The sequence below is a fragment of the Myotis lucifugus genome, unplaced genomic scaffold, assembly GCF_000147115.1.
Source record: "Myotis lucifugus unplaced genomic scaffold, Myoluc2.0 scaffold_83, whole genome shotgun sequence".
Taxonomy (NCBI): domain Eukaryota; kingdom Metazoa; phylum Chordata; class Mammalia; order Chiroptera; family Vespertilionidae; genus Myotis; species Myotis lucifugus.
Window position 1 is genome coordinate 391307 of NW_005871131.1, and position 16670 is coordinate 407976.

General features: G+C 38.2%; 1 protein-coding gene and 1 non-coding gene across 6 annotated transcripts in view; both read right to left on the reverse strand.

The window, feature by feature from the left end:
- The window catches only part of NEK4 (NIMA related kinase 4), a 32941-nt gene that overhangs the window by 1855 nt on the left and 14416 nt on the right, over nt 1–16670 (reverse strand). For 3 of the 5 annotated variants that reach the window (XM_023755671.1, XM_014457665.2, XM_014457670.2), the window contains 7 exons: nt 11497–11646; nt 10794–10943; nt 10282–10348; nt 9397–9506; nt 8685–8773; nt 6759–6964; nt 5625–5758 (listed from right to left, as the gene is read on the reverse strand). In XM_023755671.1, coding sequence (XP_023611439.1) covers nt 5625–5758; nt 6759–6964; nt 8685–8773; nt 9397–9506; nt 10282–10348; nt 10794–10943; nt 11497–11646 — 906 coding nt within the window. The remainder of the gene's footprint in view (nt 1–5624; nt 5759–6758; nt 6965–8684; nt 8774–9396; nt 9507–10281; nt 10349–10793; nt 10944–11496; nt 11647–16670) is intronic. The other 2 variants (XM_023755673.1, XM_023755672.1) reach the window with 2 other exon arrangements.
- LOC111826483 lies at nt 373–506 on the reverse strand. The gene has a single exon (XR_002829816.1). It is a non-coding gene; the product is annotated as a small nucleolar RNA SNORA2/SNORA34 family (small nucleolar RNA).

The window sequence follows — 16670 nt, forward strand, 5'->3', positions numbered from 1 at the left end:
TATATAGAGAGCTCTGAGAATCAATAAAACTAGTGTTTTATTGAACATCAGAATTGATAAAACAACAAAATCAATCCCACATGTAATTCAACAAAGGCATTTACAAAATAATATAAATAACCAATTAATATATAGAAAATTCAAGACTAGAAATCAAGAAAATTTACTATGTGACACTCTGTTGAAAAAAATGCCTGAAATTAGCAGATGTGTTAAACAGATATGGACCTCCTGATATAATGTACTAAGGACACATCATCACTTCTGTAATATTCCTGCCAAAAATGCATAATCTGAATCTACTCAAGAGGTCAAACAAATCCAAACAGGCATTTTATAAAGTACATGGCATATACTCTTTTTTTTTTCTTTCTATGTTTCTTCCAATTGAATTGGCCATTCCCACTGGGTCCTGAATGGCCAACAAACCACAGGAAGACATTGCTCTTGGCTCCTGTTTGAAACCAACAGCTACAAAAAAACCACTGGTCTTGATTCAGGGCGTAATGGCATATACTCTTTAAAAATGTCAAGGTAGCCGAAACCGGTTTGGCTCAGTGGATGGAGCATCGGCCTTCGGACTGAAGGGTCCCAGGTTCGATTCCGGTCAAGGGCATGTGCCTGGGTTGTGGGCGCATCCCCAGTGGGGAGTGTGCAGGAGGCAGCTGATCGATGTTTCTAACTCTCTATCTCTCTCCCTTCCTCTCTGTAAAAAAATCAATAAAATATATTTTAAAAAAATTTATTAAAAATGTCAAGGTAGTAAAAAACAAAGACTGGGTAATTGTTCCATATTAAAGGAGATGTAACAACTGAAATGTAAACCTAATTGGTTCCACATGTGGTAGGACAGCACAAGGAGCTCTGCAGATGGAAAAATCTCTGAAAATGGCCCTATGGGCATACAGCAAAAAAGATACTTCCCACCCCCCAAGATAATCTAAAAATAAGAATGGTGAGAATCTGTAGTATATGAATTAAGATCAACTGCCTACCTCTCCACTCCCAGCCCTAATGAGACAAAAAGTACATCAGCCTGGTGAAGCCAACAAAACAGGGCTCTTTCCCCCAACTTCCAGTCAGAAGGCTATGTTCCTGGAAGAGGCAGGACATCAGAATATCTATCTCATCCTGCCCCCAGTACCTGTTGTTGGTAAGTTTTGGAAGAGTGCAGCCAAGAGGTGGGAGTTTCCTTCTTACACCCAGCTTGACTTGTAGGAAGGAGGCTCGACCTTGGGTACAGGACACTGAAAATAGTGGAGTCCTAATCTGCCTTTGCCCAAGACTGGGTGAAGCATGCTGAGAAGACCAGACTGAAGCCCCTCTACCCCCACAGAGCTTTTTTCCCCCCAAAATATATTTTTATTGATTTCAGAGAGGAAGGGAAAGCTCCGGGGAGAGAGAGACTCATAGACTGGCTGCCTCCTGCACACCCCCCACCAGGGATAGCCCATAACCGGGGCATGTGACCTTGACTGGAATCAAATCCGGAACCCGTCAGTCCACAGGCCAATGCTCTATCCACTGAGCAAAACCAGCTAGGGCCCACAGAGCTTTTACTTTTTATAATATGTTTTTATTGATTTCTTTTAGAGAGAGAGGAAGGGAGAGGGATAGAGAGATAGAAATATCGATGAGAGAGAAACATCAAAGATGGGCCCCTACTGGAGACTGAGCCTGCAACCAGGGCATGTGCCCTGACCGGGAATCGAACCGGTAACCTCTTGGTTTGATGCTCAACTACTGAACCACACAGGCCAGGCCCACAGAACTTTTAAAGTAGGGATATCACTCAGAAACAAGCATGCTAATTGTCCTCACACCTCAACTCCAGAGCTTTGCTCACAGATTTTACCTGGAATCTTTTCTTAAATGAACTGACTTCATTTGAAGCAGACTATGGAAAATTCAAGCCTAAAGGTGTTCTCAATAGAACAAAACAAAACAAAAAGAAGGAGGTAGTGGTGAAAGGCAACGGGGAGGAGACTGTAGATTCATTGGATATATAGGTTAAATTGAAGGCTACTTTCATGGAAACAAACAAGAAGCTGGGAGGACCTTCCCTGGGGTCAGAACCATTCTCAAACATTGACCTTTTGAACTATCCCTTCAAAGGAGTCTGAATTAGATTGGATCAATCTGTAGCACAATTTATGCCCCAGGGCATTGTGGAAAACAGCAGAGCAATCAGCTGACAACTAAAAAACCTTAACAGCTGGGTGAGGTCAGGGAAAAGGAGAGTATCAAGAGAGCTCTCCCAAACCCTGTCATTTCAAGGTGGCTGTGGACATGCCCAAGGTTGCACCCACTGAGGGGCAATATCAGAGGCTTTACACTGTAGGGAAAGGAGGAAGGGGTAAAATAGACCTCACTAAAATAATCCAGCTAATTACTAAACAATTGAATAACAGTAACAACCCTCACTCCCAGGGAGGCCAGTAACCAAAGTTACAAAAACACTAGTGGCCCAGTGAACGGATTCATTCATGTTGAAAGGAAATTAATTAGAAGAAAGATTCATGTGGTAATTACATTACTGCAAAAAGTTACATGTCAAAATAGTATACGTAAGATAACTTCATAAAGTTAAAACACATGTGCGACTGGCACCAGCGAGAGCTTTATAAGTATCGTGCATGCATGACTCATTTATTTTTAAATTACCAGTGCATGTCATATGTACTGGCTGGCCGGCCACTTAGCCTTTTATATATATAGATGTCTAAAATTTCCAGTTTCCAAAAGAAAGTTAGGAGACATGCAAAGAAACAGGGTCTGACATGTACACTGGGGGGGAAAAAGCATGCAAAGAGAAACTGCCTGTGAGAACAATCAGATGTTGGATTTAACGAAAAAATACATCAAAATAGCCATTATAAACATGTTCACAAAAACTAAATAAAGTCATGATTACAGAAGTAAAGTATGATGATAATGTCATATCAAAGAATATTGATAAAGAGAAATAAATTGTAAAAAGAACCAAATGGAAATTCTGGAATTAAAAAGTGCTGCAATAACAAAAGACTCACCAGAGGGGCTCTACAGTATGTTTGAACTAATGAAAGAATAAGGAAGCTTGGAGATATATCAATAAAGATTATGTAATCCATAGGACAGAGAGTAAAGAAAATAAACAGAGCCTCAGAGAAATGTGGGACACTATTTAAGCATAACAACACCAGTGTGATGGGAGGACCAGAGAAAAAAGAGAAAGAAAGAAGTAGAAAAATATTTAAAGAAACTAGAGGCTCAGTGCACGAAATTCGTGCACTGGGGTGGGGGGGTGTCCCTCAGCCCAGCCTGCACCCTCTCCAATCTGGGACCCCTCGGGGGATGTCCAATTGGACATCCCTCTCACAATCCGGTACTGCTGGCTCCCAACCGCTCACCTGCCTGATTGCCCCTAACCGCTTCTGCCTGCCAGCCTGATCACCCCCTAACCACTCCCCTATTGGTCTGCTTGGTAGAACCTATTAAACTATTTTTGTACACCCCCCCAAAAAAAAATTTAAAAAAAAATACAAACAGAAACAGAGAACAGATTGGTGGTTGCCAGTGGTGGGGGGTGAGGGGTAAGGGAAATGGGTAGAGATGATCAAAAAGTACAAATTCCAGTTATAAAATAAGTTTTTGGGATATATGTATAGAACAGTGACTATACTTAATAATACTGTATTGTATATTTGAAGTTGCTAAGAGTAGATCATAAAAGTTCTCATCACAAGAAAAAAATATTTAACTATGACAGGTGACAACGGGATGATTCACATCCTGGGTGGGAGGGAACAGGACAGCTTGAGATTTATCATGATACTCATGTAAGAATTTAAATGAAAAAACTTTTATTTATTTTGCCCTAGCTGGTTTGGCTCAGTGGATAGAGTGTTGGCCTGCAGACTGAAGGGTTCCAGGTTCGATTCTGGTCAAGGGAACATGGCTGGGTTGCGGGCTCATCCACAGTAAGGGGTGTGCAGGAGGCAGCTGATCAATGATTCTCTCTCATCATTGATGTTTCTATCTCTCTCTCCCTCTCCCTTCCTCTCTGAAATCAATAAAAAATATATTTTAAAAAACCCTTTTATTTATTTTATTATTAATCCTCACCCAAGGATATGTTTTCATTGATTTGAAATAGAGAGAAAGAGAAACATTGATGTGAGAGAGAAACATTGAACAGCAGCTTCCTCACACACCACAATTAGGGTTGAACCCTCAAACTAGGCATGTGCCCTGACAGGGAATTGAACCCACCACCTTCTGGTGCATGGGACAATGTTCCAAACAACCAAGACATACTGTCCAGGCTAATGATAAAATTTTTAGAAGAAAACATAGGAATAAATCTTTGTGATCTTAGGTTACACAAAGCCTTCTTAGATATGACACCAAAAGCACAAGCAACAAAATAGATACATTAAACTTCATCAGAATTAAAACCTTTTGTGGTACAAACAATGTCATTAGAAAGTGAAAAAACCACCACAGAATGGGAAAAACTTTTTGCAAATCATGCATCTGATAAAGAACTTGTATCCAGAATATATAAAGAACTCTTACAACTCAACAATAAAAATACAAATAACAATTTTAAAATGTGTAAAAGATCAAAATAGACAAGGCTCCAAAAAATATATAAAATAGCCAACAGGTACATGAAAGATTCTCCATGTTCATTATTCATTAGGAAAAAGCACATCAAAACCATAATGAGAAAATACTCCTGACCCACTAGGATGGCTATAACCAAAATGATGACAATAATAAGTGTTGACAAGGATGTGAAGAAATTAGAACCCTCACACATTACTGGTGGGAATATAAAATGAGGAAGCTGATTTGGAAAACAGTCTGGCCATTCTTCAAAATGTTAAATATATACTTTCCATATGACTCAGCAATTTCTACTCGTAGATACATACCCAAGAAAAATGAAAACATGTCTACACAAAAACTTATACATGAATGTTCATAGCAGCATTATTCATAATAGCCAAAAAGTGGAAACAATTTAAATGTCCATAAGCAGATAGACAAAACACGCTATAGCCATATAATTCTATATAATAAAAGCATAGTATGCAAATTGTCCCCTCAACTGGGAGTTCATCTGAAAGTTCGACCAGGGGGCGGGGCGGCCGGGGGAAAGGAGGGAGTACCCGGACAGCAGCTGGCAACTGCTAGGGACCCTACAGTGCACACATTTTGTGCATTGGGCCTCTAGTGAACTATATTTGGCTATATAAAGGAGTAAAGTATGTGATACATGGATTATGAATTAAGCTAAGTAAAAGAAGCTAATCACAAAAGACAACATATTTTGTGTGATTCCAGTTCAATGAAATATCTAGAATAGACAAATCTATAGAGACAGAAATGTTAGTGGTTGCTCAGGGGTGGAGGGCTTTGGGGAGTGACTGCCAATGGGTACAAGGTTTCTTTAAGGAGTAATTAAATGTTCTAACAATGGTTGTGGTGATGGTGGTACAACTTTGAATATACTAAAAAACCACTGAATTGTACATTTTAAATGTGTAAAATGTAGGGAATGTTAATTACATTTCAAAAGGCTGTTAAAAAAATTTTACAGCATAAGCAGCTGACACAGCTAATAGGACACTCACCTCTCTCTTCAATTCATCCTCCTCTTCCAAAAGTTCATATACCTGCTCTAAAAGCTGAATCCCCAGGCCCTGGACTACATCAGCTCTCAAGATTTCAACTATTCTTCTGATCTTTTCAGAACCTGGAATGATAGCTTAAAAGTAATAACAAAGAGAGGGAAAAATGAATACTTCCACCATGGCACAAGAAGAATGCAATATGTTGTTTTTTTAAAATCTTGTCATGTTAAGATCTTTTTCATTTTGACAAGAGTTTAATGACTTCATGTATTTTCAATGACTAAAATGTATATAGGCATACTTCAGAGATATTGCAGGTTTGTCCCACGCATTTTTGGTTTTGCCAGTGCATATAAAAGTTATATTTACACTATACTGTGGTCAATGAAGTATGTAATAGTAATGATGTTTTTAAAAAATCAATGTGGCCCTAGCTGGTTTGGCTCAGTGGATAGAGCGTCGGTCTGCGGACTCAAGGATCCCAGATTCGATTCTGGCCAAGGGCACATACCCAGGTTGCGGGCTCGATCCCCAGTGTGGGGAGTGCAGGAGGCAGCCAATCAATGATTCTCATCATTGATGTTTCTATCTCTCTCTCTCTTCCCCTCTGAAATCAGTAAAAATTATTAAAAATAAAATAAAAAATCAATGTGTATACCTTAATTTAAAAATACTTTATTGCTAAAATTGCTGTCATCTGAGCCTGCGAAAAAATGGCATCAATAGACTTGCTCAATGCAAGATTGCCATAAACCTTCAATTTGTAAAAAACACCATATCTGCAAAGTGCAATAAAGTGAAGCACAATAAAACAAGGTATGACTATATAAGAATTTATGCTTTATGTCTCATTATTACCTCCTAAACTTAAAAATGCACAACTGTCTAACTTGAAGAGAATCCATGTGAAAAATTCCAAACATGTATTTATTTACACATATTTTTAAAAATCAATTTTCATGCAACTTTTCAGGAACACAACTGTTACATAAAACAAGATATACCTTTTATGGAGATATCCAAATGAAAGAATAAAAAGACAAAACAATTTGCAAGCATTAGCTGCTCCTTGGTTTGACACATTTCTCCAATAAACATGCTCTCCAGTTTGCTGTAAAAGAATAAACTGATCACCTAAAGGTAGCTCTTTAAAATGGAGTTCCTCTGCCTGTTCTGCAACTTTCCCATGAAGTATCAGTGTGTCCCGATACTTTCGATGAAGTTTAAATTCTGACACTGGATCTGGTACTGGGAGATCCTCACAGTTCTCTTTAGAGTCCAGTTTTAGGGTCTGAGTCATCAATTGTACCAAATCACTCATTTCACTTGAATGACATTTCCTAGAAAAAACAAATTCCCCTTATTATTATTAAATTGACTTCATGAAAAGTTTTCATTAAAAAATGAGATGCCAAGGGTGGGGGTGGCAGGGAGAGGTCAATGTGGGGAAAAGGAGACATATGTAATACTTTAAACAAGAATTTTAAAAATAAATAAATAAATAATTAAAAATGAGATGCCAAATGACCAAATAACCTTTAGGAAGTTCTGCTTCCAAATGGCCAAGCAAGCTCCTGCAGACAGACCCTTCCATAAGTAACAAGTATAAAGGCTGAACATAACACAGAAATCAACTATATGAAGGCACTGGAGAATGTACAAAATCTGCGAGTAGATTCTGGAGGGAAGTCAACACCTTTTATCCTAAGGGAATGCCATAGGTGCTAAAGTACAACAGAAAACCCACAGTCTTTCTGGCCTGCAGAACCAAAGGACACAGTTCAAGACAACCACTGCCACCAGAAAGAGAGAGGAATCTTGGAAAGGGGAGAGCCAGAAAGAGGAAGCCCCAGAATTCTATAAATTCTGCCCAACTATCTCTAAATAACTTAACTTCATTCAAATACAAAGCTCAAGAATATTTAAAGAAATATAAAAATACCATGTTCTAATGAGAGAAAATCGACAATGTCTGGAATCCAGTCAAAAATACCAAACATGCAAAGAAGCAAGAAAATAGCACACATTTGTGAAAATAAAAGAAGCAGATAATAGAAAAAGACCCAGAAGTAACACAAGTGATAGAATTAGTAAATAAAGACATTGAAGTTATTATAAGTAATAACTATAAAGTTGTTATAAATATATCCCATATGTCCAAAGTAAACAAAAGTATTAAATGTTAAGGAGAGGCATGGAAGATATTTAAAAAGACCCAAATTAACCCTGGCCAGTGTGGCTCAGTTGGTTGGAGTATTGTCCTGTGCACCAAAGGATCACGGGTTCCATTCATGGTCAGGGCACATACCTAGGTTTGATCCCAGTCGGGGCACATACAGGAGGCAACTGATCAATATTTCTCTGTCTCTCTCTCTCTCTCTTTAAAATCAATAAAATCAATAAAAACATATCCTCAGGTGAGGATAAAAAAAATAAAAAGACCCAAAGTGAACTCCTAGAAATGAAAAACACAATGTGTTAAATACACTGGAAGGGATTAACAGATCAGACACCACAGAAGAAAAGCTAGAATAGTGAATTCAATGATACAGCAATAGAATCTATGCAAAATGAAACAAAAAAAGTCTAAAAATATTAATACCATTGGTGAGCTATGGGACAGCTTAAATAATTAATAATGTAACTAGAATCCTCAAAAAGGCAGGCAGGAGGGGGTCCAAAAACATTAGAAGACATTAATAAAATTCTGAATGAAAATCAGATGTGCTCATTAGAAGAGATATTTTTAATTTTTTCATTTTTATTAATTACAGTTCATCAGATGTTTGAAGGAAACCTCTATTTCCTTCCAGAATAACTTTCAGGCCACACTTAGAGTTTCAACTTAAAAAAAATCTTTGTCTTTCTTTTTACACCAAGTATCAAATATCAAACATGGTTGCTTTTTTCAGAAGAGATATTTTTAATGCTTGCATATATAAAAAACCATTTATAATGTTAGCAATGACAATACTACAGGTCTGACTACTACTATAAATATACATTTCAGATTAATTCAAACAGAAATACTTTATGAAGAGAGAGAAAAATAGAACTTACCCTTCCCTAGAATCCCCATCTGATTTATCAGTTGAACTTGTAGAAGAACTTAACTCCTCCTCAGAGAAACAATGGGTATGTTTCCTTTTCTATTAAAGTTTGGAAAAACAAAATTCCACATGACAACACAACCAGAATGCAATAAACGAAAAGGTCTTAGATGCAATGTCTAGCTAGATTGTGCACTTAGATCCAATTTAACAGGAGAAACTAATGGATATAAAAATTGAAGTTATTTTACCCAAATCATGTCCCAGTTCACCCATGAAGTTCACAAGAGAAGCCTGAGGAACATCAAGGTGAAGTTTTATAAGGCCCTGGAAAGTCTCAGCTATGAAGACATTTCCTTTCCAGACAAGAGTGGACAAACAACTCTGGTGTTCCAACTCCTAAGCAGAGGGCTGGTACCATAAGGAATATTGGCATTTTAAGCTAGATAGAAAGCCACCTAAATAAAAGCAACCTCGGTTTGTTCATATGTGAGGCACTTTCTTAAAATACAGTACTTTAAAGGATTATTTGATATAATTACACACAAACCTTACAACTTTGGAAAATGGAAAGGACCATCTCAATTAGTGAAATGACTAAAGCACAGAATATTGTTAAGGAAACAGATCTTGCCCTGGAACTGGTATTTGTGAGGTTTACTATATTAGGCTTGCCAGATGCAGACATGTCCACCTTTTCTCCTTCGAGCTAAGCAATGTACCTGAGCAAAGCTTCGGTCAGAAGACAACCTTGGAGCAGGGGTGAGCTGGCTTTCCTCTTGTGGCTGCCCTGGCCCCGGTGTACTCACAGAAGCTCTCCTCACTGAAGGGCCTGAAAAAGTGACCATCCCCAGCAGCGGTTTGTGATGGGCTGGCCTCAACAGAAGAGGGCTTTGCACTGGGTATGGGAGATAACCCAGCAAGGGCCAGTCCAGAAGTAACTCAGTTAGCATATCATCATCACTCTGGTATCTGACACTTCAGTTCAAAGTTGAGCTCTCGGTCAACCAGCTCTGTGATCTTAAGCAAGATACTTAACCCACTCTGAGCCTCAGTTCCTTAAGCTGCAAAATGGGATAATGCTGACTACTTTTGACAGTTACTGTAAATATAAATTGAGATAATGCCCTTAAAATGCTTACCACGGTGCATGAAACTTAATTAGCATTCAATAAATGGAAACGCCAGTACTGTCTTTAGTTAATAGTAATAGGAGTGATCACAGCATGTAGCCCTAGGCACCACCATTCTCCCGGTTTCCTCTCTCTGTTCCTGAGAAAACAGCACTTCTATGACCAGCAGACTCTGAACATGCAAACAAATTAAACACTCGATTTCCTGTCTGAAACCTTCCAGGAATTACTGCCACTCAAAGCCCTCTTGCTCTCTTTTTAAAATCCTCTTCCATTGATAATACAAGTTCCAGATCCAACAGCCTATGCTGAATTGTTTTTAAAGGCTTGACTAAGAAATTTTAAAACTTCTTCCAAATCAGTTTCCAAAATGTATTACTATTGCTTGAAAATTCTTAACACATCACAATCAGAACCAATACTTATGTCCGTGAGTCAAACCTCCAACAGATGAAGAAAAGAGAACAACTTTACCTGAGGGGAATCTCTCTTCCTGTGACTGCTTTAGTCGCCTCCTCTCTCTTGCTGATAATGGTCGGTCCTTTCAAAGAAAGTCAGAGTTATTTCCATTTCTACTCACTACTCTTACAATACCTACAATGCATGAAGTATCATGTAGCCCTATAGGAAAGACCTTGCACAGACCAGTCTGCATCAGGGTTACAGCTACTAGCTAGGACCGATCACAGCAGCCCCATTTCTAGGAAGTACTGTACTCATTTTTGGAAGGACAATTGGGGAATTTTGCATTTCCTCCATTCAGAATCTACTTGGTTTCCTAGTTAACCATAAGTGACCATCTCTGGAACTTTAGAGTCTGTCCACTTCATCAGTGCTTCTACTAAGAATCACATATCTATTCCTTACAGTGTTTGGCAAAAAGTAGGGCTAAGATATTTTAATACAAAACTTCACAATATATGCAGGATTTCATAACCAAAAAGCTTTATAGGTTTTTTTAAATCCGACATATACCCCCCACAAACCTTTGATGATGACATCTCACTGCTCCCGGAACTGCTCACAGACTCAGTGATCACTCTATTTTGGTTTTCAGCATCCTTTTGGGTTAATATGACATCCCCTTTTCCAACAGCAGGAAGAGAAGGCAAAAGTTGTGGCAGAGCCTCCTGGAACTTAAATATTTTTAAAAGAGGGGGAACTTATCAGTTTCATATGATAATGATAACCCACCTCCAAAGTACCCCTATTAGTAAGTTTCCTATGTATTCAACAGTGATTTGCTCTCAAAAACTTCAAAACACTGAATTTGGGGGGGAAGAAATTCTGCCAAAGTGAAGTATAATGAGAGTGTGCCTATGAAAGTTACTTCAAGAAATGGTGTAATATCTCAATTAAAGAAAAAAAAAAGAAATGAGATGTCAACAGGATTGTATACAGAAGATGAGGGAGAAACTGCTCATCAATATAACAGGGAGAATCGGATGTACTCATTAGCCTGTTTCTTTAACTCTCAATCTGTCCATCTTTGCTGGAAAAGACAAAATCCTTACTCTGCTTCCAACTTACTGACATTTGAAAACTAATATCTTGCCCTTGTCACCCCTCTAAATGTTCCTTGCATTTCCCGTGTGCCTATCTGGCAACTGCTAATCATTCTAAGTAGAACTTGAGCTTCCTACTTCCCAAGCAGCTGCACAATGACTTTGTCAAGAGATCTCGTCCAACCTGTCCTTTTCCCCCACTGTGTTCAGTCTGTTCTCTTTTCTTCTGCCGTCGCTGTCGAGACAGGGAAGGTTCAGACCCCAAGCTGTGTGGCTGTAAACCTGGGTGGATTCTGTCCTGTTTTTCCATAACCCACTCACCGGCAACTTGATCCTTAAAAAATACACACACAAAAACACACAAAATATAAAATAGTCTTTTGAATTTCCAAACAGCCAAACCCTCTATACCTACTTTTAAAATTATAAATGAAAATGAAAAGAAGTTGTTTTTCTTAAAATAAATGCGTATTTACAGTGTTTATAGGCAAAGACATAATGCTAAAATCAGTTATTCATATTTTCTGGCTTTTTTCTTTTTCCCCAAATTAAAAATATAATTATTTTAATTAAATTATTTATATTGTTATTAACCTGAAATTACTAATATGCAGAAAACTAAGAAATATTTTAAATGAAATCCAATTCAACATATACATAATTTCCAAGTAAACATGAGTAATTTAGATGCACCATGAAAAATGCCTTTAAATTACCATGAAAAGAGCATTGAATTTGGAGTTAGATGGAGTCATATCTGAGAAATTTAATCTTCCTGAACCTCAGTTTCTTCATCCATATGTAAATGGGTAAAATGCTTCACACACATTTGTATGACTGTTGGAGAATTAGGAAATATAGTGCACTAAAGTACTTAGAACTATGTCTAGCACATAAATACTCAAAAAATCAGAGCTATTACTAGCAGTAGTAATGGTAAAATAAATTGCCTTTTAAGTTATATAAAGTTCACCAAAGGCTTAGTCTTTTTTATTTATTTGTTTTTAAAAATCCTCATTTGAGGACATGTTTTGCTTTATTTTTATTTATTTTTTAAAAAATATTTTATTGATTTTTTTCAGAGAGGAAGGGAGAGGAATAGAGAGTTAGAAACATCGATGAGAGGGAAACATCGATCAGCTGCCTCCTGCACACCCCCTACTGGGGATGTGCACGCAACCAAGGTACAAGCCCTTGACCAGAATCGAACCCAGGACCCTTCAGTCCACAGGCCGACGCTCTATCCGCTGAGCCAAACCGGGTAGGGCTATTTTTACTGATTTTAGAGAGAAGAGAAGGGATGGAGGGAAGGAGGGAGGAAGGGAGGGAGAAAACATCTATCTACCTGAAACCTGGGTATGTGCCTTGACCAGGAATCAAACCCACCACCTTTCAGTGTACAGACAATGTTCAATGAGCAGAGCCAACCTGGCCAGGGCAAGGACGTAGCATTTTATTGGGTAGCTGTTTTAGAAACTAATTCATACCAAACATTAAAATAGATATTTAAGCCCTAGCCGGTTTGGCTCAGTGGATAGAGTGTCAGCCTGCAGACCGAAGGGTCCCAGGTTTGATTCCAGTCAAGAGCACATACCTTGGTCCTGGTCAGGGCATGTGCAAGAGGCAACCAATCGGTGTGTTTCTCTCACATTGCTGTTTCTCTCTGTCTTTTCCTCTCTCTTTTCCTCTCCCTAAAAAAAAATCAATGGAAAAATATCCTACGGTGAGGATTAAAAATAAAATAAAATAAAGTAGCTACTTAAATTTTTCAAACAAATTTTAAATATCAGAATATCTAAGTTTTCAAATAATTGAATATGGCTCAATCAACAATTTTTTTCAAGAGCCTACTATGTGGTACATTTTTAGGAAGAAAAATTAACAATGTAGTATTAATACAAAGTGAAATTGCTTCTAAGAGTCATTACATTAAGACATCATCTATGCTTCATATCCGCTAACAAACACAAAACAGTGACTCCTACAGGTAACTAGAGGCCCAGTGCACAAAATCTGTGCACTCGGGTGCGAGGGGCATCCCTCAGCCCAGCCTGTGCCCTCTTGCAGTCTGGGAGCCCTCAGGTGATGTCCAACTGACGGTTTAGGCCCGCTCCCCGTGGGTCTAAGCCTTAGCACGGCCATGGAGGTGGGAGAGGTTCCTGCCAACACTGCTGCGCTCGGCAGCCGTGAGCCTGGCTCAGGGCTTCTAGCTGAGCAGCGTTTCCCCTGTGGGAGTGCACTGACCACCGGGGGCAGCTCCCCCTGGTAGTCAGTGTGTGTTATAGTGACCAGTCGTTCTACCGTTCGGTTGATTTGCATATTAGCCTTTTATTATATAGGATAACTTGTTAAGTTTATTCTTTCAAGAGTACACCTAACATTATGTATAACACAAAAAGAGGAAATGCTGGACATAAAATTCTATCAAACAAAAAATCTGCTCTAAAACCCTGATGTAAGCCCGGCTGGTGTGGTTCAGTGGTTGAGTGATTCGATTCCTAGTCAGGGCACATGCCCAGATTGCGGGCTCGATCCCCAATTGATTGGCTTGCAGGAGGCAGTCAATCAATTATGTTTCTCTCTCATCAATGTTTTTATCTCTCTCTCCCTCTCCCTTCCTCTCACTCTAAAAATCAATAAGAACATATTTAAGATGTACTTTTAAAAAACGCTTATGTAACAAATTAATTTGATCAGGAATAAAACAAGATGTTCCCTCTCAACACTTTTATTTACACATTGTAGTAGAGGTTCTAGCCAGAGCAATTAGGCAAGAAAAAGAAATAAAAACAATCCAGATTGGAAAGGAAGAAGTAAAACTATCTCTGTTCACAGATGACATGACCTTATATTCAGAAAATCCTAAGGCATCCATTATAAAAAAAATTATTAGAACCAATAATGGGGTTCAGTAAAGGCTATGTGGTATAAGATTAATATACAAAAATCAATTGTATTTCTATACACAAGCAATGAACACTATGAAAATGAAATTAAGAAAACAATTCCATTTATAATAGTATCAAATGGAATAAAATGCAAAGAAATAAATTTCACAAAATAAGTGCAAACTAAAAACAATAAAACATCATTATAAGAATTTAAAGAAGACCTAAATAAATTAAAAGACATTTAATGTCCACATGTTCGAAGACATTCAGGGTTCCGGCTCTCTATCCCTCAATCAATTGTATTTCTATACACAAGCAATGAACACTATGAAAATGAAATTAAGAAAACAATTCCATTTATAATAGTATCAAATGGAATAAAATGCAAAGAAATAAATTTCACAAAATAAGTGCAAACTAAAAACAATAAAACATCATTATAAGAATTTAAAGAAGACCTAAATAAATTAAAAGACATTTAATGTCCACATGTTCGAAGACATTCAGGGTCATGCAAAAGTAGATTCACAGTTGTTTGTATAAAATAATACAATAATTAATAAACAATAATACAAGAATAAATTCTGTTTCACATACTCACAACTATAAGCCTACTTTTGCCCCACTCTCTATATTAAGATAGCAATATTCTGCAAATGAACCTCAGATTCAATGTAATCCTATCAAATCCCTTTTTTTTTCTTCAGAAATTGACAAGCTGATCTTAAAATTCACATGGAAATGGAAAGGACCTGAAATAGTCAAAACAATATTGTAAAATAAGAATAAAGTTAGAAGACTCAAACTTCCCAACTTCAAAACTTACTGCCAAGCTACCAATATTTAAAACAGGGTTTTACTAACATAAGGATAGACACATAAACCAGTGAAAAAGAATTGAGAGTCTAGAAATAAACCATTACATTTATGGTCTACTGATTTCCACCAAGAGTGCCAAGAAAATTCAATGGGGAAAGAATAATCTATAATAATAAAAGCATAATATGCTAATTAGACCGCACGTCCTTCTGTGATTGAGGCAGCCTCCACGGCTGCGAGGGAGGGATCCAGGCAGCCACCTTGGCTGTGAAGGCCTACTCTTGCACGAATTTCATGTGTCGGGCCTCTATAATAATAAAAGTGTAATATGCTAATTAGACCAGACGACCTTCCGGATGAACCCGAGGCTGCCCAGGTCCCAGGTGCCTGCCAGCGGCCAGAGGGAAGCCGGAGCCAGCAGCCAGGGCAAGGAAGACCTACTCTAGCACAAATTTCGTGCATGGGGCCTCTAGTCTTTTAATGAAAAGTGCTGGGATACCTGGATATTTACATACAAAAGAATAAAGTTGGACCTTTTCTTTACACTATACACAAAAATTAACTCCGAATGAATCATAGACCTAATGTCAGAACTAAAACTATAAACTCTTAGATGACAACATAGGGGTAACTATTCATGACACCAAAAGCACAAGCAACAACAATAACAAAATGAACAAAATTGGATTTCATCACAATTAAAATCTTTTTCCTCCCAGCAATCCAATGAAGTATTATTGTCCCTGTTTTAAGGTGAAGACACAGAGGTTATGACAGTTAGATGATTTATGCAGGGTCCCACCACAGCTCTGAATCAAAGTTAGGACCTGAACCCATGTCTGCCCAACACTTCATCACACCATGAAGTCAAACCTTATTCCTCTTTGAATTAATATTTCCTTGTCAGCCAGTTCAACACAGTCGAACCAGTCAGCCAGCTCAACACAGTCGAACCAGTTTCAAATTCCATAATTCTTAGCCAGCAGGTCTAGATTTAATTCATTGTTGGAGCAATCAGAGGGCATGAAGCAGTGTCCCATGCACTGTGCAAAAGTGAGGAAGACTCCCCTGTGGCTGCCCTATTATCTAGGTGAGTGGGAGCCCCAGGGTTGTCCTGAATCTACAAGTGCTTTGCTGGCCTTGAGTGGGCAAGGGGTGGGCAAGGGTGCCAATGTTGCCTCAAGTTCTCTACTCCCACTTCAACCAGAAATGTTGAGGTCTTTTGATATTTTGGGTGGGAGGGAGACAGGGACAAAAGGATGAAGGGATAGACGGAAAAGAAGAAGAGAGGGAGGAAAGAAGAAAGATGTGAGTTACCTCTACCCAAGAATTTCTGTTTAATTTACAACAAAGCCTTAGCTATAATGAATGAAACCATAGGGTGAAATCTCAGAGAACAGTGAAAGAAGATGGTATGTAGGGACCTAAGACACATTCCAGAGATAACTAAAATTCTGTGATGAGGACTCTCCCTATTTTAAAAATTCTTTGCAATCAAGTACCACAGAGGAAAAAAAGAGGGGTCACATGCATTATGGGAAAAAAACTTTGTATTAGAAAATAATGGTGTTGATATTCTTGAAACAGGTCTTTAAATACAATTTGTCCCTCTGCTTAATTAACTGCAGATTGCAGAGAACATATTCTG